The 26,750-nt window shown below is 39.8% G+C and overlaps 1 protein-coding gene and 1 long non-coding RNA gene across 4 annotated transcripts in view; one reads left to right on the top strand and one right to left on the bottom strand.

Annotated features, from left to right (window-relative positions):
• Nucleotides 1-2,838: 2,838 nt before the first annotated feature.
• On the top strand, nucleotides 2,839-7,258 carry LOC146767621 (uncharacterized). The gene is made up of 2 exons (XR_014954866.1): nucleotides 2,839-5,732; nucleotides 5,966-7,258. It is a non-coding gene; the product is annotated as an uncharacterized LOC146767621 (long non-coding RNA).
• A 13,919-nt stretch (nucleotides 7,259-21,177) lies between these two features.
• The window catches only part of PPA2 (inorganic pyrophosphatase 2), a 34,337-nt gene continuing 28,764 nt past the window's right edge, over nucleotides 21,178-26,750 (bottom strand). For 2 of the 3 annotated variants that reach the window (XM_021531462.3, XM_085578132.1), the window contains 2 exons: nucleotides 22,410-22,449; nucleotides 21,178-21,363 (listed from right to left, as the gene is read on the bottom strand). In XM_021531462.3, the coding sequence (XP_021387137.3) occupies nucleotides 21,335-21,363; nucleotides 22,410-22,449 (69 nt within the window). In that variant the 3' untranslated portion in view covers nucleotides 21,178-21,334. Of the gene's footprint in view, nucleotides 21,364-22,409; nucleotides 22,450-26,588; nucleotides 26,670-26,750 lie in introns of all 3 variants that reach the window. The other variant, XR_014954864.1, reaches the window with a different exon arrangement.

Below are 26,750 nucleotides of genomic sequence, written 5' to 3'. Positions count from 1 at the left end.
TGTGACAGAGGAAATGCTGGCTTGAAAGAAAGAAAAAGGGAAAATGTTTCATCTCATTCCATATTCTCCTTGTGGAAAAAGAAAAAAAAATGTAACAGAAATAGTGAAAAACAGCACAACTCTTGCACAACACAGGAAGAGGAAGGAGAGGGAGGTCAGTCTGAGGAAACTGACTGTTTTTTGCTGTGGATGCCATTTCACCATTGCCTGTTACAAGCTGCAGGAGTCAGGCTGAGACAAAGAGGATCATTCACACTGCAAAGAAAACCTCCTGAGTGTCCAGTTTCTCCATGGGCCTCACAAGCAGGGACCTGAACACAAACCATGACCAGACTGCACTGGCTACAGAGCAGCCCCTAGGAACTGAGTGTGTTGCATCCATGAGAATGGCAGAGAAATCGATCCCAGCAGCCAGAATTCAGACTTCAGAGCTGCAGCATGGGACTACCAGGACTCAATAAAAACCACACAAAACTCTCAATTCTATGCAGGGCTCAGAGGGTTTCTGCAGCTTGCAAATTCTTCCAGGGATTTTGAAGATTTTTCTTCTTTGCATCCATTTTCAGGTGTTAAAGAGATCTATTTGCACAACAGGTTGGAAAGAGATTTCTTCTACAAGAGAAGGAGGGTCTTTAGTAAACACCATTTTCCAGGCTGTTACCTCTGCTTGGGACACCCAGACTTTTGTACATCCGTTACAAGACCTCTTACATCTTCTAAGAAATCCTGCTTTCCTCATCCCTCAATATCCTCAGATCTTTAAACTTCTCTGCACTGTGACTGCAGGTTTGCAGGAGCCTTTCAGAGCTGTCCCCTCTTCTACCAGGATCACCACTCTGACTCAACAGCATCAGCTGGCAAAGAAATTTTATGAGCAAAAATAAAAAGCTATTCTGAGAACTATTAGGTGAATTCTATTTGCCATTGTGCTATTTCTGTTCACAGTGGAATATTTTAATAAATTGTATTCTTGTGCATTACCCTCCATCAGTCAAAAAAATGCCCAAACCTGCTTATGCCTTCATGACATTTTCCTGCTGTGGATCTTTAATACTGTGGCCATCAATACTAATCCCAGGAAATGAACAAAAGCCTTCAACCATCAACAGGAGCTCGCATAGGACTCTACAAGGGAACATCATACCAGCTTTTGCAGCCACCAAATGCTTGTCATTCAGAGGTTCCAAAAGAATCATACCTATTCAGCAACTCAATAATCTGTTTACCATGCCTACAGAAAACAGCATTATAAAAAGAATACTTGTGACCTGTAAGAAAATTAATAAAAAAGCTTATCTCACAGAGTGGCAAGGAATGGAATCTAAACCAAGATCTAAACCTCAAAATTTATTGATATGTATTGTGACTCTTTCACATCTTCCACTATTTTTTAAACAAAAAATATTAACAATAAAGCCCCTCACTTTGGATACTTTGAAAGGATAAGTCAGCGAACAACGCTCACTTCAATGACTCCAACATGGGAGCAACACCCAAACTTATTTTTTTTTATTTTAAGACACCTTGAAAATTAGAAAGTTAAAATGGACCTGGGGATGACTAATTCCCTTGGGCTGAAAGATGGCATGATGACTGGATGGCTAATAAAAATAAATTATATTCTGAAAGTCTGGAAAAAAGTAATACACTGTCATGTAACTAGCAAACAGGAGGTAAGGAAACCCAAGGAGCAAATGCCAGAACATCCTCACACATTACAAGCCAGTCAGTCCCACTGTTTTTCAATGTCTTTCACAGGAAGAAAACACCTACACTTCTGTAGCCAAAACAGACCTCTTGTAAAACGGCCTGACTCATTCTGGATACAGTCAGCAGGCAAGTTTGTTTATTTGGTCAACTGGCAGTAGGTTGTGTAAACAGTGCAAGATCACCAGGTTCCTTCACCTGCTCTGTGCCAGCCCTGCTCACACTGGGCTTGTCCCCATTGGAACGGGGATATTCCATTGCTAACGAGCACTCCAACCCTCCACCCAGAGCTGTCTCACTTCCAATAGTTACACCTCTAACACAGGGTGCTCCTTATCAGCTGAAGGGAGAGGTTTCACCATGCAGAGTAAATGCTTGCAAGCTCCACAGGAGGAGAGCCTAAGCTGTGGCTCCTTCTGTAAGGCACAGAAAGCATCGTTGGTGTAAGTAAACAGAGAGAAAGGTCAGGACCAGCCAGTTAATAAACTAATTCATGCTTCTTTACTGGAACTCGGTCCCAAAGTTAGTAAAGATCTAGCTCAAACCTGAAACGTTTCCACATGCAGGCAAATCTCAGATTTCTCTTTGGTAACCCAGGATTCAGTAGCATCCTTCCCCTAGAGGTTTTACCTGTTTTCTTGGGCCTCAAGACAGGAACCTAATTTAAACACACGAGCTCTTGTGCTCAATCACGTATTTACTTCCAAAACGTGTTATTACATTAACAAAACAGTCTTACCAATGCTGTATTAAAAACAAACAAACAAACCAGTCAACCAGCCAATCATTAGCTTCAAGAGCATTTAATCACAACCTGAAAAAGGTTAAATACAGGAGCAGCCTTGTCCATAAATCACAAAAGTCCTTTTCAGTTTCCAGTGACAACACAGACAAACTTTTCACTTTCTCACAGCCCGTCAGAAGAGTCTTGATCACAGTCTCGCACTCATCCCCTCGCCCATCAAACCAGAACAGATGCCACACCCCTCACCACAGCCCATCCTCGCATTTGCTCACACCTCCGGGCAAGCAAGCAGCCTGGGACAGTATTTCAGACTTCTCCCAGGCTATTTTACCACATGTGGAGCGCAGAAAGAACATGGATAGTTACAGCACAGCACAACCCAGAGTGGTTTTATAGTTTTCCACTTGGGTTATGTTTTTATTTAATGGGTTTTCTTAAATTATTTTGTAAAAGTCATACAGTAAAAACAATCAACCAAAAAAAAAAAAAATCCAACTATCCCTTGTCAGTTACCAGGTGCTTTATTTACACAAAGTATTTTCACATGTTTCAGTGATTTCTTTTCTGACAGTGCTGAGGGTAACGGCAAGGAATTCAGCCACAGTGGGAACTTGAGCAGCTCCAGAGGTGGCATTGCAGAGTCCAACCAAACACAAGGCCTTCGGTGGGACCTGGGACTGTGTCAACAGAAGCACTGAGCTCACCCAAAGTCCAAAGACAATCAGGTTCTTCAGGAGATGCAAGCAAGTGGCAGAGCCCAGCCTCCCTGGGACCTCCAGGTCTTTATGAAGAAGCAGCATCACTGGTCTATGATGCATATACTCTGATTAAAAGAAAACACCTCTAGTCCTACTTTCCAGGCAGGAGTCATTGCTTTTAGACCACAACTAATTTGGCATTTAGCTGAGATGTGGTCCATTAGGCTTAAACCCTCTCCATTTGGGAGGAGATCCAATTTTATAATTCTTAGCTCCCAAGAAAGCTTCCTAACACTTAAGCTAACAGTATCCCAAGAGCCTGAGCTTTCTCCACTCTTCCAGTGGCTGCTCATGCATTTGTCATTATATGGAGAAGAGCATGAAACTCTAGAGCCTCCCTCTTCACTTCAGATACAGGCACTCAGACTACAAATTTCTCAGGTTGCAAGATTAATTCAAAAAGTTGGATGAAAGCTGCTCCTACTGAAAAACCAATTGTTTCTACCTCACTGGAAAACTCCACTGCAAGGCACAAGGCAAGGACTCCAAGCCCTAAGCCCAAGGAAGGAGATGAATTGCTGCCTCCTCACAATTACCTACTATCATCATCTTCTTCCCCCTTTAGCTGAGCTTTGCATTTCGGCCACAGCTGCCATTTCATTATGGGAATTACACTTCCACAGCACCAGAGCAATGACACCTGAGATGGCCGTAAAGAACAAGTCCTGCTAAATCCTGTCAGAGCAGTCACACTGTAAGGAAGAGTAACACACACTCTGAGGTGCAGACATGGTGGGAAGGGTAAGAGGCAACAGAAAAAACAGTTGGTACTGCTCTCCAACACACTCTTAAAATCCTTCAAATTTTAAGCTTCAAGATTTCTTGTTAATCACACTGCTCAATGGCTCCCACACACACCAGTAGTAGGTATTAAACTGAACTCACCTTCTTAACTTGTTTTCCCCTAAAAGCTGCAAAGATCTACCTTGGAAAGAGACCTCCACTCCTTTGCTCTTATTTTGTAACCTCACTTAAGAGGCAGCAGGTATACCCTGGGAAGGGAAAACCCTTCCCTCACTGCTGGAGAGCAGCCCCCAGCCCAGTGCTGGACTAGTCCCAGTCATACCCACTCTGCCCAGCTGCAAACCCTCTCAATCAGCTAAGCGAGAACAGGTGAACACATTACTAAAAAGCTGCGGTATTGTGTCAAAGCCAGAGCAGCTGCAGCTGGGTGCTCTCCTCCTCAGCAATACCTGTCATTTTATCTATAAACTGAAATACTGAGCCCTTGACTGATTCTGTCTCATAGGTGTGCCAGTTTACCTTTAAAAAAGTGGAAATGACAAAACCTGCTTTTTGCATTCCTCACAGTTAATTGGATTTAACTGGGTGGGGAGGAAGGGAAATCTCCCTGCACTGGTTTGGTTACTTTCTGTGTAATGGTGTAATTCAGCTTTTCCCTGACACTACAGAACCCAGCTATGCTTTACTTAACAGCAAACTCCCATTCTGGGAGTCCAGACAGTTTCGGTGGCTCCACAGCAACTGTCTGAGACTGCTGTCTGGGACACAGAAGAATAATTATACTAATTATGAGAGAGAAAATATAATAGATACAGAAGTTCTTTTCCCTAATCAGCTCTAGGTCAAAGCTTTACCTACAGCTAACAAGGAAATAATCTATTAATGAGCCCACATCAGGAATCAGCATAGTCAGAGCACTGCAAACACAGAAAGTCATAATTTGCAACAAATGGGTTAGAGCTACATTTTTTTAAAAATTGTAGTCCTGGGCTTATTTAGCTAAAGATGTTATTATCTTTAAACTGCAACTGCCTTAGAGCCTGGTCTCAGCTTAGAAATAAGGGATACACCTAAAACAATGAATACAATATACTGGTATTTCAGAGTTAGGGCTACTAGGACAAATGTTGAAAGTCCAAATCAACCTCTGAAAATGCCAATGCATTATACCAGGGATTTGGAAGACAGTTTTTCTTATTTCTCCTGCCAAGCATGTTGCTTATTCAAGAGAAAGATGCCATCTATTCTTGAATGATGCTAATGCATATATCAGAGAACTCTGGGTGTTAGACCATCCCAGGCAGCTTAGAGCTTTCTAGAGAAATTGAACTGTTTTTTTTCTTGTACAACTATTTTATTGTGCACTCTATATACAGTACATTGTGTACTGTATATATTGTGTACTCTATATACAGTCTTTCTTAATAGAAGACTAAGAAATTGATTGACAAAAATATCAGTGCATACTTTGGATATGCTACAGCTGGATTTTCTTTTTGCAACTGCTGATAGATGTCCCACCAGCAGCTGAAGTGCAACAGGATGCAAGGAACTGATTGTCAGTGCTGCGCTTGTAAGAGCATGGTGATGCACACATTAGAAGCTATCCTGGCTATGTCTCATAGCTGTTGCTGTGACTGAAAATCTTTTCAGGGTAGCTGGCTGGAAGCAAGCCTGCTTTTTTGTTTTGTTTTGTTTTTTATTTCTTTCAGGGAAGAAGTAATTGCACAGATGCAAATCACAACTGACAGGTGCTCTGCCGGCAGCCTGCAGTGAAGGTGGGACATGGGGTCTGGGTTTTATGGTAGCTCCTCTAATTCTATTTCAACTGTCATAATTGTGTAGTTACTAGGGGAGTTAATGTATATTTTTTATGCAGCCTGCTGGGAGGAAGGTTTGGGAAGAAAGCAGTGCCAAACACTACTTTTCCCATGTACAAGCACATACTTCCAGAGTGTTGTGGTATTAATGTCCCCTAAGGAACAAGCTGTTAATCTTTTTGTGGACCTAGGTTTTTGGCACAGCAGGGCTGCACAAAAGGACATAGAACTGTTGCAGTCTCCAGATTTTGCAGCAGAAGCAACAGTTGTGATTTCAGCAAGCAAGTTCCGCATGCAATGTGTAGGAAAGAGCACAGTCCATGTAAACTGCTCTCTGCAAGCACCAGCCAGTTCAACCAGCACCAGGAAGCACCGAGGAGGGAGAAGTTCCTTAAATCCCCCTCTTCAGGGGCTCAGGCTGTTCATGCAGGGCAACAGGAGGCCCTGCTTTTTATCTGCAGTTCATCATGCTGAGCTCTGCCCTGCCTACCCCTTTGCTCTCATGAGGAAGGGCAACATCTCCACTACACAGCATGAGCAGAGGAAGCAGCAGTTTCCTTGCCCTTCCTTAGCAGTTACAGCACTCGTTCAGGATGTGGGAATAAAACATAGTTCCGTGTCCACATGCTGGAACTCAGATCCATCTGCTCAGTTTTGCAAGGGCTGAATTTCCTCAGAAATTGGAGAACTGAACACTCTGAATCATTGTGTGAAATGACCTGTCTGGAAGCTGCTTGGATGGAGCACTGCAGGGAGAGCAGCCTGTGTGCGGCTCAGGTGACACAGATGTGCCATGGCACTTAGCCATGAAGAAAAAAACAGAAGTGTTTATGACAATGGCAACAGCAGGACTGTCCAAATCCAAGGATTTAGGTATGAAAACCAAGGATCATATGGTCTCCAAATTTAGATAGCCACAAGCAGGCTGCAATAGGAGCTGTATTAGTTCTTCCTGCAGACCAGTGCTTGTGACTTCCATGCTCCAGATGAGAGGCAGGATGGACAGCATCTCATATCCACGATAATCAGGCCCACCAGAACACAGCCCAAGCACAGTGCTTCCCAACAACCCAGACATGAATAAATCATAGGACTACCTGTTCATTCAGAAAATTAAACACACATTATCCAAGGTCATGCTTACTTCCCTATTACTTATTAAAACTTCTCAAAAAGAAACAATGCTAAAACTGTGTACCTGCTAATAATTTGCCTGTAATTTCCCATGTTTTATGGCCAACCTGCAATCCAGGATTGCAGCCTGAGAAACTCTTGAACAATTATGGTTCTTCAAATACTACCATCCTTTTCTAAAAATACTTAATTTCTGAAGATAATGGGGAACAGCTATCCAAAGCCAGGCAAGGCAGCATCTCATCTTGTGTTCAGAAAAGTCTGACAGCCTCATGTCAAAGACAGAGGTCATAGCTGCTTTTTTTGTGATCACAGTTAACAGTTCAGAGACAAATAAGGAAAGCACTCACTGTAATGGAATTGTTAGATTCAGCTGGGAGAATGGGAGAACTAGTTACACTCTAAACAGGATAAACCAGCTCCTACCAGCTTACATAAAACACCCTAAATAACAATTCCAACACCATGTGTCAAATCACTGAACCAACAGAGCATAAGATCAAATTGCTCTTGGATAATTAACAGGGCCTCTGAGCCAGAGTGTGCTTATCTTCAAGGAACTGCTATTCACCTACTGATTCTTTAAGGCATCTCTTGCTCTTACACTCCAATTTGCTTTATAAAATCTTAGAATGCCAAAAAATGGTAAAGTACAAACATATAATGGAGAACATCTAATCTTCTCTGTTCAAATGTACCTTTTGTAGCTGTCACAGGACCCTCAGCATACACAGGATGGCCCTAAGCACTGCACTCCTCATGAGTCCCCTCCTCACAACCCTGCATTTCTAGTATCTCTAGAGATACTAGAAATCTTCTAGACTCTCATCCAGCTGAAGTGACCTTAGTTGGTGTGCAGAAATTACTTTATATTGCTACATACTGAATTTAAACATCTCTGCAGTGCATTGTGTTTCTGGTCTGTCTGGCTCAGGCAGCTCTGCCTCAGTACGTTCCTATGCTTTTATTTCTGCAGCAACCATTCAATCACTGTACCATTCTTAAATATGATTCTAGAAATGACACAGCAGAAGTCCATTTTCATTTGTACCAGAAATTACTGGTCATTGCCTGTTTCTCAGCTTTTGGGGTGGTTTGATTGTTCCTGAGTTTTTGGTGCTTTTTAAGGATAGGATTCTGTTTTGATTTGAAAACAGGAGAAAGAGAAGGGAAAGTAATTGTTAACCTTAAAATCTGTGTACATGAAAGCTGTGTGTTCTTTTTCAAGTAATGCAAGTTATTTCCTGCCTTTTTGTTTGTGATTGCAATTACTCTTATGTTGATAATGTAGGAGACAGAAGCCAATCTGCTTGCTTTTAACTATGTTGACCATGCAAAGCAGATTTTAATCTAAACAATAAGCAGATTGAAGCCAGAAATAAATGTTGGCCTCCAAGTAAAGGAAGCCTACAGGATATTCCCAAAGTAATATTTTTCAGGATTGGTTCCACTGAAATTTGTAAAGTGAAATAAATTAGCAACAGTTCCCTTATTGACAATAACAACAGAAACCACATTAATTCTAATAATGATTTCCATTTCTTGACATTTATAGAGACCACTAGTTTTTTGGGCTTTATGGCTTTTGGATTTTTTTTTTTTCCCCAAGTGATTACACAGCATAGATGTAGTTAAACAGGGGATCCAAAATACATCTGCCCACCTTTGTCAGTGCTGCATTTCCCCCGACTTATTTAGTAAAAAACAAATTACACTCCAGATTTATGGGGTCTGAAAAAAGGCCATTAGTGAGTATTTGATTTGCATAATTGAAGTATCACTATGGAAAATAAATGTTATTTATTATCACAAAAAGGCAACAAAATTGAAGTGGTGTTATTAGGTGTTCACTTGCATTGCAATGGGGAGAAAGGTCAAAAGCATTCAGCATTTTTAAAAAAGCAAAAATATCTTCAAAGTCACTCACTTCCAAACACCTAATTCACTCCTAACAATTCACTATAGCTCCCATAATTTATGAATCCCAAGGATGCACTTAAACATCTGCAATTTCATTATTTTGTATTTTATACCATTAGCTTAAAATTTTGACGAGTCATTGTGCGGGTAACAAGTCGAGAAGTTCAATATTACTACTGCAGGAGAAGCAATGAACCTGGCTCTTCAGCATGATCAAGAAAGGATTATTTCTTGTGACAGGTCATAGCAGAGGATTTTCTTGCTTCTGTTTAATACCTGCAACAGCTGAAAAAACAGCTGCTTGGTTTGAACATTTCAAAATTCCCCAATGAGAAAATAACCTTTGTTTTTAATGTCTTTTATGTTTTAAGGAGGTTTGTTCGGTGTTTTTCGAGAAAAAATGCAGAGCTCACAACCATCTTGTTTGAGATCTTTCAAATTCATAAAATCTTTTTTAACAAAGCATAGCAGCTTTCACAAAAAGCAGCAGGGTAGATGTATCATAATATAAGATGAAATAAACACAGCTGTTTTATATATACATTCAGCAAAAAGTACTGAAAATTTGGAGCAGCTGCAGAATGGCAGTGAAATACTATGCAGCCAGAAGTGAAGAACCTCTTACTCCTGCCCTTACAGAGAAGTGGCCATGGACACTGGTAGGGCAACATCCCTTGAGGATATCCTTTGCCTCACAGGACTTGTCTTTAACCAGTCTTACTCCTTATTCCAGTTTTCTCTCCCCTTGTAGTTACAGGAAGCGAAGTTGATGTCTCAGCTACTCCATGGCTTTCAAATTCACACACTTTCTCCAGGAGTTGCTCCATCACAACCCATAGGTGCCTCTCACATCCTTTTCTGATGAGTTCTGTGAAGCCTAAGAATTACAGGAACAGAATTAAATTAGCCACTACCCTGTCTGCTTCTACCTCCTCTACCCAATTTCTGCATTTAGTGTTGGACTAAGTTTAGAGAAACTCTGTCTGATTCAGCAGTTCTGCTAATGATCACACAAGGAACACCACCACCGGCTTGCCGCACCTAAACGACAACAACTCCTTTTAGAAGCAGCATTCCCTTGTGGCACTGGAGTTTCAAACAGGCTGAGAGCAGTAATTCACCAGTTTCCCTTCATCTAGGTCAGGTTTCCCAACCCGCGGTTTCCACACCGTGCACGATGTGCAAAGCCAGCTCGAGAGGTACGCACTAAAGCCAGGCCCGCCCACAGTTGTTTCTGTGGAGGAAACGGGAGCAGGAGATACTGCCCATGCAGCTCGATACTTCTTCCTCTTGTGCTTGCCAGCAGTCCCAGACCTGTCACTATGTCTCTGTGTGAAAGAAGTTAATGCTGAAGGTGTAAGCTGACAATCTTTGAGCGTTTACTCATTTGGACTTCTTTTGCTGACCTCTAGGCCTGGGTTTTGACAGAAGCGGGCTTTGTGAAAGGTTTTTACAGAAGCAGGTTTTTATTTCACTGTTTTCACTACCCAGCATGAAGTACAGCGCCAGAAATTCTCCCATGCCACAGGACAGTGGGTCCCAGCAGTCCCTCTGCTTTCCCCTTCCCTGACTTGTTCTTCTGAGATAACCAACAAATTTCTTGGTGAGGATGTGAATAATGTGACCATGCAGCCATGCAGCTGTGCTCAGTCATCTGACTGCCATGTGGCATTTACTTGGAAGCTAATCTGGATGAAGCTGTCATTTGCTTTCCCTCAGCTCACCTTCCTTCTTGCCGTACCTCATGAAAGCCTCCTATAGTTCAAATAGCATTTTTCCACACAGAGTATTGTGTCATTTGCCACAAATTTCAACATCAAGAAAGCAAACTTCATAATCAAGTCCTGCCTGGGGGTGGGAGAAAGAAAAGACAACGGCAGTAACTCCCACCTCCACGCCCACCTCCACGGCAGCAGCCCGCTCCCAGAGCAGCAGTCCCCCGAGCCGACACCCGGCACCACTTCCCCTTTCCTGCCGCCGTCCCAGCGCGGGCGGCGAGGGGGAGAAGCTCTGTGGTTGCTGCCTCGGCCCTGAGTGCCGGGAGGCAGGAGGCGGCAGGAGGGGAGCGGCTGCCGGAGCAGCGGCGGAGCTGGCCCTGCTGCGGGCGGGCAGCGCCGCTCCGCCCGCGCCCGGCCCGGGCCAGCGCCGCGGCAGCGCCGGGCGCGGCTGCCGCTCCCCGCGGGCGGGAGCTTCACCGAGAGTCACCCCGAGGTCACTAAATTACTCCGTCCGCAGCAAAACTTGACAAATCCTGATGCTGTAAATCTGCCAATTGCTGAAACCACTAAATCGCGCATAGAAATCAATATCTGTAGCAAGTCTTTAGTTTCACAAAGCGTGACCTCGCTTCAAATTTTGGATCTGGAATGCAAGAGACAATTTCCCAAGTATTTCAGAAGGGAAAATTACACCGGACTTGAGACCACTATTTGTTTTTGACAGTTTTAAATTTGACTTGATATTTATGTAGCTCCCTCCTCCAAGTATATTTCTTTTCATTTGCCTGCACCACTGAACTGTGCTCTCCAACCAACTTCCATAAGTGATCATCTCAATTAAATAAACCATTGTCTGTTCGAACTCTAGACAAGGAATTGGACCAGGTTACTGGATACAGGGAAGTAAAAAAAAGCCATTAACAAAAATCTGAAAAAAACACAGTGAATGCATGATCAAATGTTTCTGTAAACATGAAGTACTACTTCTGTTCTACCTGATGTTTCCAACTGCCATTTTTCTTTCTGGATCAGTGCCTGCATCCTACAGGATCTTTTCTTAGGACACCAACTAGGAAAGTAACACAATTGAGATTGAGAGCTTGATGGCTTTTAAGAAGTGAATGAATCAACTGTTCCCCCTAACACCATGCTCCTTTCAGAAGTGGTTGGGGCCTAAAATAACCGGGGAAGTTGAGGCTACCACCTCCCCTATCCCTCACCACAGTCTGACCGTGTTCTCAGAATGAGAAACAAGCTGCTGTGGCCAGTGTGTGTCACGGGGTTTTGCAAATGATACAGAAAAGGTGATGGGCTCTGAGACACAAACCCGGGCAAACTCTTTCATTCACTCCAGCTCACAAGTATAAAATCAGAACTGTAATGCACAAGATGGGAAGAAGATCTCTCACAAAAATCTGTTCCTTTCAGCTTCATATTCTCTCATTTTCGTATATACCACCTTCTTTCAGCTTCAGCACCCAGACAAGTCCTGTTCCAGCACTTCCTACAAATCTATATTCTCCAAAAAGGAGCCCACAAGCCCTCAGCTTGCCTGTACACTCACTATCCCCAGTCTCAGAAGCAACAGCTCAGCAAGGAGAAAACTCCCTAGAGCTCTACTGCTGCCTAATCCATATGCAGATAAATTTTTCCTCTGTGTAAATGCCTCAGTTTTTTATTCTCCATTGTACAGCTCTTCTGCTGCCTTCTTGTCTCAAAAACAGTCAGAATGCCTCTGGAGGCAGACATATTTCACATGGGATGCCAACAGTCCATCTTCTGCAGAAATCACTAGTGGCTGGATCATATTATGATGCTTAGTCCTTCTCAGCCCTCGCCATGAACATCTGAAATAGGCCTAACCAGAATTAACAACTTTGGAAGGGGAAAAGAAAAAAAAAGAAAGGGGAGGAAAAAAGAAAGAAAGAAAAAAAAATGGCCTAGTGTTTGCCAACAAACAAACCATAAAAGTTCCGTTGAACTTCTCCTTTCTGCCTTCCTCAGATGGTTCTCTTTTTCAGATGGAAAGGGGAACTGTATAAAGAAATACTTTTCTGATCCTCTTTCCAAACTGGTTTAATGATCATCCAGAGTTTGAGGCTGTTGTTAGGAGTTGGGTTTTGGTGATTTTTTTAAAGGCCGAATGCTTATTCAAATTCTGCACTTCACAATCACATCATCTACCATTAGATAGATGTGATCCCACCAAGTAATGCCCTATTCCTTACTATTTAAAACAAAGTCTAGAAATTTTATTCCTGCATTGCAGTTCCAGTTCTGACATAATCTATGAACAGACCATTTCCTCTGGCTGCAACAGAGATGTCCATCACTAACTGTTCACACCATGCTTTGCTCAGTTACCACTTCCTCAAATCTGCTGACTTGTTTAGTCTGGCTGTCCTTCTGATAGACATTTCTATCAAAATGCCCTTGCTTCAGTTAAAGAATCAAAGCTGTAACACTTTGAAAGCCTGATCTCAGAGGTGGAAAGCTCCCGAGGCATTTGATAGTTAGATATTGTGCATCAACAGCCTTTTGGGGGTAGTCTACTCAACTGCATCAGTCTTACCCATAAAATCTCTCTTCCAGAACTACTGCTTAATTTAACATAGCTAAATTGCGCATTGTCAAGAGAAAGACATGTAACATTTTCTAGTCCCCTAACAAGAGGGAGGGAGGGAGGGAGGATGGAATAAAATTCTGGATATACTCACCTTCCTATCCCTTATTCTCATAAGCTTTAGGTTCAAGCAGAATACCTCTTGGCATTCCCCCTCTACACTGCTGTACAAGGGATTAAAGTAGAGATAAGAGCACAAGCTCTAACAAGGACAGATCTGCCTCAGCCCATTTGAAAAATTAGAGAGGAAAAAAAAGCAAGATATACTCAACTGATTATCATAGCTGGTTTTTGCTAGTAATACTGTAATTCAGTTAATAAAGTTGCAACTCAGTTTAACTTGGCTCCAAGTCCTTTGATGTAAATAATCTGCTGCTGGCATTAAACATGTTAACATTTGAGCATATGGTTGAAACACCACACTTCTACTGAAACAAACATCATCAGCATGAATAAGAAGCCAAATACACAGACTCCTACACCGGAAAATCTTATTAATAGAAAACAGCTAACAAATATAGTAACTTATTGGGACTCTGTGAATAGTTCAGCTTGGATGGCTACAGTCTCATTACACAAATATTTTCAGCCACCCGGCCAAAGGAATTGCTTCTGGTTTATACTTTCATTAAGATACAAGATTGGAAGTAAGAAGAAAGAAAGAACTACAGTAGGTCTGCATTATGTGCAGAAGTTTCTTCTGTATTAAAATGTATTAAAATATTTTAATTTCCCAGTCCTGCCACCATGTGTGAGGTCAGAGTTCTCTGTCAGTGCTGTAGAAGTATTTGACAGTAATACGGACTAGTTAGGTCAGTAATCTCCAAGCCAGCTCAAAGGGTTTGCAAAAACAATTTAAATGATGCTGGCTTAACCCCTGAAAGGCAGTGACTCTTCACTCACAAACTCTTCAGTCTGGTTGCATGTTAGAAAAAGACATGAAGGTTGGTGTCACTCCTGAAAACTCCAAGATTCAGCTGACAAAACGACACAACAGGGTTTAGTTCTGGGGAAAAGAACTTCCTTGAGGTAAGTCACAATTTTACCTCCTCTGTGAACACAAGGCTTCGTTTTCCAGATCTCTACATGTGGTACATAGGTCAGTAAGACATTAAGATACAACACCATGCATTTAAGGTCCCAGTATCCTATATTTTTACTATTTAGGGTATGCTAAATTTATCTTGCTTATGTGGCTGTTTTGTGTTACAAGCAGCCAGTCTCTTCCACATAATACAGAACAGTCAAACAATAAATAGCACCATGACATTGCAGTATGGAAGGTGAGGGGCGAGGGTCTGTATAAAGCTCTCCTCTTTCACATACCAGCCACTGCCCCTGAGTAACCAACTGGTGTTCACCTGCTCCTCAAGTTCTCTCCATGGCACAAGAGGAAAAGCATTTAATTCTTCTACCATATCTTACCTTTTTCTTATGCTTATGAGTGTTATCTCTTTGAGGTGGTAGGTATATTTTGATGTACCTACTACAATGCTCTCTGATCATGCTTACTAGTTCTAATAGATGCAGAAAATTGTTATGGCTGCAAAATTAGGTTTCTCCATTATTCATATTCTCAAAAGTAGCATCTTTAAAAATCAGGAAAAAATGGTTTTCTAGATGTTATACAGAACAAGCATTTTATTTTTAAGGATACTCTGTATCATTTGATGGGTCAGAATACTTCAGTGCAACATGGTTTTGAAATTAGTAATTTAAAAATAGGCATTTTTAAATAGGAAAATGTATAATTTAAAAATTCAGAAAGCAAAACCCAAAGAGAACTTGGAATCAGTCAGTTACATCTATTCACTACGCAACTAATCATCATAAAGAAACCATTTCTACTAAACTTATTTTAATAAACTTATATTTAGAAGCTGATTAGGCTTTTAAGTTAAAAGTTTGAGGAGCTGCCATGCATATGTTCAACTAACTCCTTCAGTTTTCTTGGTCCCTTCTTGGAAAAGGACATATCTCCCATCCCACCCCTCATCCCTATTTCCCCCCGGTCTTTGAAGAGATTTCTTTTACACAAGATCACCAGATCACATACTCAGTGAAAAATATCACGTGCTGTGCAACTTGCATACATTACACTTTCGGGCAGACCATAAGGATATTGGTATGATTCAGATTAGCTATACTATGTATGCAACAAAGAGCCTATACGTCACAGAAATATCATTATGATATTTTCAAGAACTGTGTCACTTCTTCCAAGAAGTGTGACTTGAAGAGAGACATCTAAGACTAATTTGCATTTCAGTTGGAGGTATCTTGAACCATTCCAGTTGAGATAAAGTGCTAAATGAATCCAAGAGCAGACTTTACAAAGCCGATTAGTAATCAGGGAAGAACACCTTGAAAGGGCTTGAAAAAAGGGGACAAAGAGGTTCCAGTGACACTTAGGTCCACAAAAACACATCTCAAATATCTTCTTGTATTGGGACAGAAGATGTCATTTCCTTTCCCACATCTGAGTCCTCTTGGTCTCTCCTCTAGTTCTCCCAGTTGCATGACTAGCTACAACTTTCTTTTCATATGCACTTCACAATAGTACTTATCCTGACTATTTTCTCTTGCAGGATTTCCCTTCTATGTATACACAGCAATAGAAACTTTCTTTGACAGGATCCCAAAACTCATGAACACTTAGAAGCTTTGTGCTGCCAACCTACAGGGTCAGAGAGACATCTGTTAGTAATCAGATTTCTTTGATCTTTAAGGTTTTTAAACCACTAATATCCACAACATTACTGTAACATAAACAGATACTATCCCTATTTATAGACACAAAAAGTGAGGGAGAGGTTTGTGTGGTTTGTCAGTCAGAAAGCTCTTGATTCCCAAATCATAATATACAAGGAATCTAGTTAAAGCAAGGCAGTATGAGGCAAGAAGTGAATTTCAGTGAACAGCTGTCAGGGGAATTTTGTCCTCACCTGACTGTACCTTCTCGCTCATGCCAGCTCTCCAAGGAAAGCAAGTTTCCACTCAGATCTGATTTTTTACTACACCATAAATGTTTAAGTAGTGAGATATTTTTACTTTGACTCTTAAACCAGATTTTTTCCCAAGTATCCTATGATTTAAAGTTAAAATGCTCGAAACTCCCAGGTGGTCAGGAGTTATACTTTGAATTTGGCATGTCTGCTTTCAAAAAAAACCCCATGAACAGACCCATTAGGGGACTTAAAGGCCTGCTTAAAATTTGAGTCTGGTCTCCTGAAGAACTCACAAGGACAATATACTAATTTACACCTTGAACTTTCATCACCACTGGTGCTCTTTTCACTCTTAAAATACTTATGCCATCAGACAACCCTTGGGCAGATCAGTCTGACTAGCAAAGCCTGCATCTTCAGCCAAATCCTGAAGAAAGCCTGTCAGTATAGCCACTGTAAACAAAGCTGAATGAATCCTACATTTTCCCAGACACTGGAAGGAGCTCCTCCTCTCAATGCTGGGGCAAGTCTCTATTAAAAATCAGACTGCTCATAAAAGAAATTTATCTACCCATTTTACAGTTGGAATAAAGATGACTTGGCCTGCCCAAGCCCACTATGGAGAAGTAGAATTTAAAGTTAATTCTCTGTAGTCCTTGTAAAGCTTTTGACTACAGGTAGATGTTTACTCTTCAGCAAATTAAAAAAGTGAAACACATAATGCCTGAGAGAATCCCCAAACTTGTAGTTGGTATAACAGCAGTGGGCAGATTACATAGTAGACCAACCAGTTGCATAACATTCCAATATCCCTATCCTCATACACACACCAATACGTGAGCACAGGACTAATAATAACTACAAAGCACAACCCTTTCAGTGACTACACTTACTCTCTTCATCCCAAAAGAGAAGCCTACAAGACTATACAGTGATTTTTTAGAACCGGACACTGCACAGAAAACCAGATTTTCAGGTCTGAAAAAAACCCCTTAGTTTACAGGCAAGTATTACTACATACACAGAAGCAAACAACTAGGTGTGCAACTGAACACACAAATTTGCATATGTGCTCTAACACCTGAGTAATGCAAGTATTTTTCTTCCAAAGATAATGAAAAAAAAAAAGTTAGTAATAAACTTGGTGACACCCGTAAAGAACCTACAAACTTTATGAGGATGTTCTTATGGAAAAAAGCTAAAGGGCAGCAGTGCTCTGGCACATAAGAAATATTCTTCATGCATAGAATAGTAAAATAACTTCTTCTTTCTGCATTTTCCCTTGCAAAGAGAAATCCTTTTTTGACCCTTGCAAATAGAGCAAATCATTTACAAAAATCTCACATACTGACTTAACATTCTGAATCACTGACAATACTCAGTTTTAACTTAGCAGATCTAGAATGAAAATTTAAAAAAACCATGCAGCACTACTTGAATTCTGCCCAGAGCATTTTAAAACTTCTGCTACAAGAAACAGTGAAGAATTAATGAGCCAAAGCTGACAAATAATTGCAAAGTGATAATCTGCTGCGGTGAGCTTGGCTTTTCTTCGTCTACTCTTTAGACCCCATCTGTAGGTTCAGGAAGAGAAGACAGCAGTACTAGGAGCTGTGAGAAATCAAAGACTTTGTGTGGGTGTATCAGTCAGTCAACACTGCTGAGCACCCAGGTCATATCTGCATAACCCCAGAGACTCCCAGGAAATCAACAGTATATACAGTTGCTGCTTTCCATTATCTGCCCTCACTCAGGTGGCCAAAGATTAAAGCACTATTTCTGAGCACTTAAGGGATGCAATTACAATTTTAGTGTGGTAGGTAAACCCTCTTCCTTGGCAAGTGCATCCTATTGACCTCTCCAGTTGCATGAAATCAGCATTGTTATGTATTGCCTTTATTTTTTAGGCATGTTTTAAAGCATTTCAGTCACTCCTATTCAGAATTCCATTCATTATTTTTATTTGCCCAAACCTCTTAGATTCTTTCTGTTCTCTTCAAAAAGCTGAGCTTTTTTCCTGTGTGTTCTCTACATCCCAGAACTCTGGCCCATAGGCAATGGAACCCAGGTTGTCAAACCTGATAGGAAAATCACTTTACAGCAAGGGCAGAAAAAACAAACTCTTTGCACCCTACTCATGTAACACTGGCTCTGCATTTCCACCAGAAAAACTGAACTACAAGCCATTAAAAAGATTCAGTCCCAGTGAAAGCAAAGGGAAACATGAAATACTTCAATCAGTTTAATACTTTATGCTGTAGCTCACAAGTGGTAAACACAGAAAAGTTATGCCAAGGAATAACATCTCCTTGCATAACATCTATGAACAGTTCTCCCAAACATACCTCAGAATGACTTCCTATTCTTCCAGAGGTTTTCAGAGTATATCCATTATTACTAACAGCATGAAAATAACGTCCCGACAGGGACAACACCATCCTATTTTTACCGTCCTTTGATTTTCACACTTTAAAGAATAATGAACATTATTTCCACATAAGTAAAACTCAAACCCCACTTTTGACTGGGGGGATTGATGTGTGAACTCCATGCCAGTGAAAGGTACTATTTTGAGCAGCAGCTAATGATTTATGTAAGTAAAAAGAACCCTCATTGTTAAACAGCAAGGGGAGAAAAAAAGTAACCTCTCCTTTCTCTGTAAAGCAGAAATCAGGCCAAAAATAGATCTTGAAAGAAGTATGTACATGTGAGTATTATACATTCAACCCAGAGAAAAATACAGTTAGGATGGATTTATTTCCTGGAGAAAAAAAGTGATGTTTCTCTTCATGTCCTCATTTCCTGGAGATATTAGTATCAGATATAAAAAAGTTCCTTGCATAAAACTATTGAAAAGTGGACACTGCTACACTTACCTTCCTGCTAAAATGAAACCAATTTTAAATAGATAAATATATGCAAATAAACACAAACAGAAGACCTAGCCTTTGAAAAAAGTGAAAATAAAACAAAACAATTGCTTATTTCAGACTTTTTTTCCTAGGACCTGAAAAATATATTCTAGTTTCTCTGTTCCATCTCTCTACAGCTCCTTCATTATGCTTAATTTCGGAAAATTTTCAGCGGCATCCAGTGCATTCTCACATCAAGGCTATGTGAAACAGCGCATTTTTTATATCCCACCTGGGAAAAATCTTCAAAGAATGAACATGCACACTTTCCTTCAAACTACTTTCACCATGACAGTCATCTGTTTATATATTCAATATGAAAGAAATACTTAAACACTTTCAAATTTCTGGTAGCATTAGGCATCTCTGATCACTTCAGTTTTCCCAAGTACTATTTGTTACTTTCCTGCACAAGGCTTTATCTGATTTAGAATTTTATTTTTGCTTCTGAGATTCATAACCACATTCCAGAAATACACTTAGAAATTAAAGAATACTGCTAAAATTTACGTGAAGTAAAAATGAAGTAACTTACGGCTTGACAGTTCAGCACAGATGCTTTTGTAATCAATATTTGGTTTTCACATGGGTACAACTTTTCACTCTATGTCTAAAAAAAATAGCTAAGAAAAAGGACAGCAGTGATTATGCAGTGGGCAAATAATTTTATTTACACAGTGTCCTTCATTGTTCAACTGTCCTTAAGCACTTCACAAAACAGCAAGCCTTCTAGGTGTACTACCATATGGGAAAATACAGCAGCTGTTCTGTGAGCTACAAGAGCTCACCTCTAACCAGAGGAATCTCATTCTGAGTGAACACAAGGCATTTGAGAAACATTTACTCTGTTTAAGAAAATCTGGGGGTATAATGCTGCATGTACTTAGAATTCTTAAGTATAAAATAAAGCATGGGAAATCAGTGCTGTAAGTGCATGGTGGCTGCAACATGTCTCTTCACTACAAAAACTAAAAGTAGCCCCTCATATCTGAAGTTTAGGTTGCATTTCTCCTATCACACCTAAACCCTATATATAAACAATGCAAAACTCTATGCAGATGGAAGAAATTGATTTCCTCTTAAGTACTGAGGGCCAGAGAGCTCCAAAGTGACTGGTGCTTGTACACTAGACAATACACTAGAGGAGACTAAAGAAGGGAAATTTTATCCTAAAATCAAAGAGACATTCCCAGAGGTGAAACCTTTTTTACTAAAAACTTATCCTTTGTAAGGAAAAGTTAATCCTCTCTGGCAAGCCACAGCCTAACTTTTGCAGTTCTTTGTCTTCCACTTCCACCCTATGTCAGCAGCGCTAACCTTCTGTTTCCGTCGTCGGACAAAGCAGACAATGCTCACCTTTGGTCTCAGTAACAAGCTGGATAAAGTTGTCTGTCTATATTATCATTTCCTCTCTTTCTGCTGCTTAATAGCTGCCTTTTTTGTCTTTAATGAACACTGTGGTACAGATAGGCCAGACATAATCCTGCAGTAGGAAAAAATGGCAGAATTTGTGCCATGAAAGCACAAAGCTCAGTTCTGTACATTTTACTAATCTTGTCTCATTGAACAAATAATTATCAACAGCATACACAGTTCTAAAAATGGAAGCTTTCCATAAGGAAAATCCTTCCTGTGTGATGAAACACACAAGTTATCAAAACAGGATGTAGAACAGAGAGCACACGTGCATCCTTACTTCAATTGTTATGGCATTAGTCCTTCCTAGCTGAATTAATCTTTGGAGGAATGTTGTTTTTTTTTTAAAACAAGCATGCTCTGTTTCTAACTCTATGAAGCCTGCAGAGACAACTGGGCACAAAAGTGAATGCAACTCAGAAAACAGTCACCTATCAAAGAACATGGTAAACTCCTAAGCCTCTTACATAAAGATTACTGTCAACTTCAAACAGATTATAGTCAGGGTGGCCAGAAAAGCCCTGAGACACAAATTAACACCTAATGCATCCAACGGTTCAATTATTCCAAAATCTGCAGAAAAGGGTTGAAGACAAGTTATCTCTCATCTCATTAGGTACACTTCATGAGTGGATAAGAGCAGTTCTCCAGTTCTCAGATTCAGAAACAAACAAGCAAGCAAGCCACACCTCTTCCCTCTGCTCCACCCTACACAGACACAGAAAGAAAACATTCATTTTATAATGGCAGAGTTTATTTACATTACAGAAGGTTTACACAAGTTGAAAAGTTGTTTCAACGGGAATCCAACAATCAGTGCTTTTGTCCATCTTCAAAGAAAGGGATGATTTTTAAGATTTCATGATACACCTTCAGAAGACCTTGATGATCACTTGGGAAAAAAGTACCAGGAATCAACTAAAACAAACAAAAAAATACAAGAGTGACATTAGTTTTATACAACCAGACATGCACAAATACTTGAAAAAACAACATTCTGCCCTTTCAGCTACCTTCCCTCCCTTAACAATACTGCTATGTTAGCAGTATTAGCTGTGTTAGCTCTATTCTCCACCCTGTGAAAAGCTTGGCTTCAAAATAATATCTGTTCATTTTAACTGTTAAGCTGTACCAATCCTACAACAAGTTATAACACTGTTGTAACCATTCCTGGAAAGCATCACAGATCAGGCAGATGATGTTCAGTTTTCTGTCAGAGGTCTGAGATCTAATACTTTGGTAAATAAATGCTATTTATTGGCATGCCATATAAAGGCAAATGGAATGCAACTTGCTTTCCCATGACATGGGCTACACAGATGCTGCTTCTCAAACAATTTGGCACTTGGCTCATGACTAAGTATAACTTGGTATTTCTGTAACTCCCTCCATCTCAAAAAGCACATATGTCCTCTCTATAGCTCCTGCCAATAGAAAAATCTTTTTTTAAAGTAGTTAAAACTGAAAATGTAGGATGCATTATTATTTCTTAAAGAAAAACACATGCTCTGTTAACATGAAAAAGTCATAACAGTGAAAGGATAAAATTTTGTCTTTAGAACTTAAATAGTAGGTATGGAAATGTCCATTTTAGGAAAATGAGCTGTTTATTTGATTACTTAGCTACTGTGAGAAATGGACAAAAACTAAGGCAAAGCAACCTATCTCCTTTAAAAAAGATAAATGCCAAGCATTTGCCTTGCATGGTCAGTAAGAGAAAAATTTTATCTTCTTATCTTTTTATGTGGACTACACTTTAATTCAAAAGTAATCTTCTCCCACAGAGCATTCATGGATTTCTGTTCATGTTCTATTTAGCAGAGACATGCAATACCATATGACAGGATATAACTATTATAATTTTCATATACACAAAACTGCCTTTTTGCAACAAAACAGTTTTCATGTCAATTTTTAAAGCCAGCAATTAAGAGAAGTCGTATGACATCTGAGAAAAAAGATACCTTCTGGGGAAACAGGATCTCCATTCATAAATGCTGGTGCCTAAAAAAGATTAAAAAAAAGATAGGAAAAAAAAACCCAAACCAACATTTCAGTACTTAAGGTTTCACAGATAGCACCCAAATTCACAGGTACTTTAATGCTCAAATCAAGAGATATTAACTAAACCAGAATTTTGTTGTCCCCACAGGACAATATTCTACCTTACACATTTCTCACCCTCACTGTACCAAATCTCTTTGTTGCTCATAAATGACAAAACAAGCACATGAAAAATGAGTGATAGATTAACACCTTAACCTAATGCAATGGGGATTTTTGATGACTGTATCACCTTCGAGAATAACCGGATTTATTGTTTACATCTAAAGAGTATAATAACTAGAAAGGCATTTTTACATGTTTCACTGTCAGGTATGCATGCTAATACATACACACACATACAATTTACATTAAAGACATGCAAACAATTTAAAATAAATGTGTGATGATACTCTTTTACAATTCCATTTTGACAAAACAATTCAGTTCTGTAGAAAGTGACTAATTGTTTTAAAACTCAGGTCTGGCATTTCAAAGCTGGATATGCCACTATTCAATCACAGGAGTGCACAGCCTGTCTTGTCCTGTAACTTAAAGGACAAAATTAAAGGCACTTTTAACACATCTGGAATCACCCTGCCTCATGATGAGGATGTAACTATTTTCCACTGCCCTTCCTCAGCACAGCAGCACTCAGGCTGAGCTGCACTGGTGTGACACAGCCTTCCTGAATCTGGGCAAGCACAGGACTCCAAACACTGAAGAGAACAAAGCCTGTGAGGAGGGAAGGAAGAAGCAGGATTCTTCTTCCCACTTTACCCAGGATAATGACCTGCATAGGGGGGGACTGGTCTGAAAGGAGGTACTAGTATGACAAACATAACCCAGATCATATCAGTAGAATACCCCCTCTCTTTCCAGCAAAACCCAAGCTTTATCTCATAAGGCAGGGAGATCCAGAGGCCACCATTTATAAGCAGGTGCCTGCCACTTCTGCTCAAAAAGCTTGAGATAAGGACTCAGTACTTTCTCACCGTGACCAGATCAAAATCTCACATCACTGAACCAAGTATCTCTTCACTACACAACACTTTCATCTGGAACACCATTTAAAAATCACATGAAGTAATTAATTAATAAAAATAAACTCCAGACTAACAACCCCACCAACCTTTTGTTTCACAACTGGCCACTACAGAAAATTCTACCTTTACTAAATCCAAATGGAAATGTTCTCACAGCAAGTGTGCAGGGAGAAGGGCAGTAAATAAACTTCTTTTGCTTAGATCTGAATTACTCAAAACACATCAATAAATACACAGATTCAAATTTGGCTGGAGATTTCTTAAAATTATCAGGAAAAGTCAAATATTTTTCCCTGTAAAACACTGTTCTGCATTTTATCAAAAGAGACAATCTAGAAAAGCCTTCCTAGCTCACTTTCCAGTATTATAAGAAAGAATTATGTGATAAGTCTGAGAAATATTGCTCTACTAACTATATATAGATTGTCTTGGAGATTTTCCAATTTGCAAAGTCCTCAGCAGCTTCTTCACAGAGCAAGAAGTTCTTAGGATTAATATTAAACAAAGTCTTGGTGGTTCTGGTCAGTTTTACAGATGGCAATACTTAAAAGTCTGACATAAACAGTGTATCTTAGCATTAACATTCATCTACAAAGCTCTATGACTCCTGGGGTTAGTGTGCAACATCAACTGACACTGGAGCTGAGACACAGATGAGACAACTTTCAGAGGCTAGAGAACACCAGAATTTTTCACTATGTAGTGTTAAAATTCATCTAGATTTGTAGTTGCAGGGGTCTGGTGTAATTTTGGCTGGTTCAAATGTTCAGTATGTGTTCTTACATGCACAGGTTATCTTCTATCTCTTTGGAATTGATTGTCATGGCAATTCACCTGCTGTGGAATTGTTCTTAGTTTGCTCCCAATACAGATGACAGTACACATGCCAACCATCTAGAAACTCTCTCAGTGGAATGGAAATTCCCCAACCCAGACAAGCCATTCTAGTTCCTCATCTGTAAAGTAACAAAAGGTCAAATAATTCTGAGAGCAACTGGACTACCTTGGGAACCACCCAGTCAAAATCTATAGGAAATTCTGATTAGTGCACATTTGGTAAGGATTTGAATGTTTTCTATTTTGTTCTGTTATAGTTCTCTTGCTCATCATAAAAACTCTTCCACAGCAACAGTGAGTGTTGCCTCTTGGCTTTTGGAGTATTTGGATTTTTTTGTTTTGTTCTGGAGTTTTTTTGAGAACTCAATATATCTGATTTAAGGCAGTAATCACTCACTCAAAAATGCTGCAACTGAAATCTGACGCTGGAAAAAGAATTGTAGGGAACCAGCTCTCACTGCAGAAAGAGCTCAGAAATTTTAATGTAGCTGAAATATGTTTCTTACTGTACTTGCATACAAGATCTGCTTCAGCTTTCATTATTTTGTTTTTATCCAGGACCTAATAGATAGATATAAATTAGAAGAAAATGTGTCTGCTTTTAGTTTAAATTAAAAAAAAAAACACCAAAAAAAACACCAAAAACCCAAACAAAATCCTCTGCAAACACAGGCAGCTTTCATTTGAAACCACCACAGCCATTAAAATTCTGCAGCAAACACTCACGTACTTTCACTTCAGTGTGAAAGAGATGAATGTCTGACAACCAAAGCATGCAGTGCAGTGTATTAGACAAAAAGATACCTGTTTAAAATGTGCAAGTCAACCTCCCTGCTTATATTTAGAGTTCAACTGTCCACGATTCCTATTTCAAGGCCATTTTACTTTTTTAATTATTGCAGACCAGCAACTGCATGCAGTAGGAACAATATTTATAACTGAGTATTGCATATTTTCCCTGTCTGGAAAGCACGAAGAGGCAGCACTCTACAAAGATGTAATTAAAATACTTGGACTGAACTGAAACAGAATGTTGGAAAGGAATATCTGGAAACAACTTCACTATCGCTTAAATGAATGTGAGGCACAAAAAAATACAGGAAGTCATACTATTTGATAAGAAGGAAAGCTTTCAAATAAGAAAGGCATTACAGTTAGATACAAGGTATCTATTTCATGAACTGATTTTACTAATTTCCTCCCCTCCCTGAAAACCAAAGAAGAAAAAAGGATTTGTTATTGAGAAAGTAAGACATACCACTCATTTAATAATTATTTATCCTGCATGCCTCAAAGAGCAAAGAATGCAAAAGGAAATATTCCTTTGCACATTTGTCACAATTCAAAAATATTTGGACATGAAGTTTTAGTTACATTTAAAGATTCATAGTTATTGTAAATTTGAAAGTCAGAGAAGGTAAATACTTGCTTATACCTGTGACTGACATGTCTAAAATCATATTTGAATTCCAAAATGAGTTTTTCTTTAATTTAAAATTTACAGTCCCATTAATCAACATTCAGAAATGCAACACAGTACTTTAAAAGAAGTACTGAAAGCAAGGTATCTGAATAGGAAAAAGTTTGGTTTGACACACCTTTATTACCTAAACCAACATTTCTTTCCAATCCAGAGTCTTATTTTCTTGTGACAAAACAGCATCCAGGACAAGACATTGTTACTAGAAATGCTGTTGGAATGTTAACTGCACAGACAGTGGACGGCATGTCCTTTGACACCTGAACTTGCACAATTACTGTGACTGTTGAGGTGAAACACTGGGTGCCCTGGCAGCCATGCACACATGCAAAGTACCTCATGTGGTCATGAGCACAGGCTCAGCCACAGCCTATGCTAGAAAAGAAAAAGTAATTCTTGGGGGCACATTTCTCCATGTAATTTCTGGTAACCTTGCTTAATTTCTGGCATCGAAACTAGTGCATTTTGAAATAGAAAAAATTCTCCTCCACTAAAATTTGCAGCTAAAAGCATCAAACCTGCAGGATATTTTTCTTGCCTGAACAAGAAACCTGCATGTTTTAATTTTATGTTACTTTTTAGAATATGACAGGTATTCTTTAAGAAACATTCAAATAAGCATCCCCTCTCTTACAGCATTGCATTTAATTATGCAAGTAGACAAACAAAGGATCTGTTTAGTGATTAGGGACTACAGTCAGCTCGTCAATGAGTTCTAACACTGAGTGGTAACTCACGGCAACAGGGGAGACAGAGAAGACAGCGGGCTAGATACAAATACCAGTCCATCTTGCTATTCAGGATCAGAAGAAACAGTACTGCAGAAGCATAAAAAGCAAAAGAACTCCAGCAGAACAGTAATGAACCTTCCAGAAAGCACAACTGGACCACTGCAATGA

This window comes from Lonchura striata, chromosome 4 (assembly GCF_050655825.1).
Source record: "Lonchura striata isolate lonStrDom1 chromosome 4, ASM5065582v1, whole genome shotgun sequence".
Lineage (NCBI taxonomy): Eukaryota > Metazoa > Chordata > Aves > Passeriformes > Estrildidae > Lonchura > Lonchura striata.
This window is presented reverse-complemented; position numbering and strand designations above follow the sequence as displayed.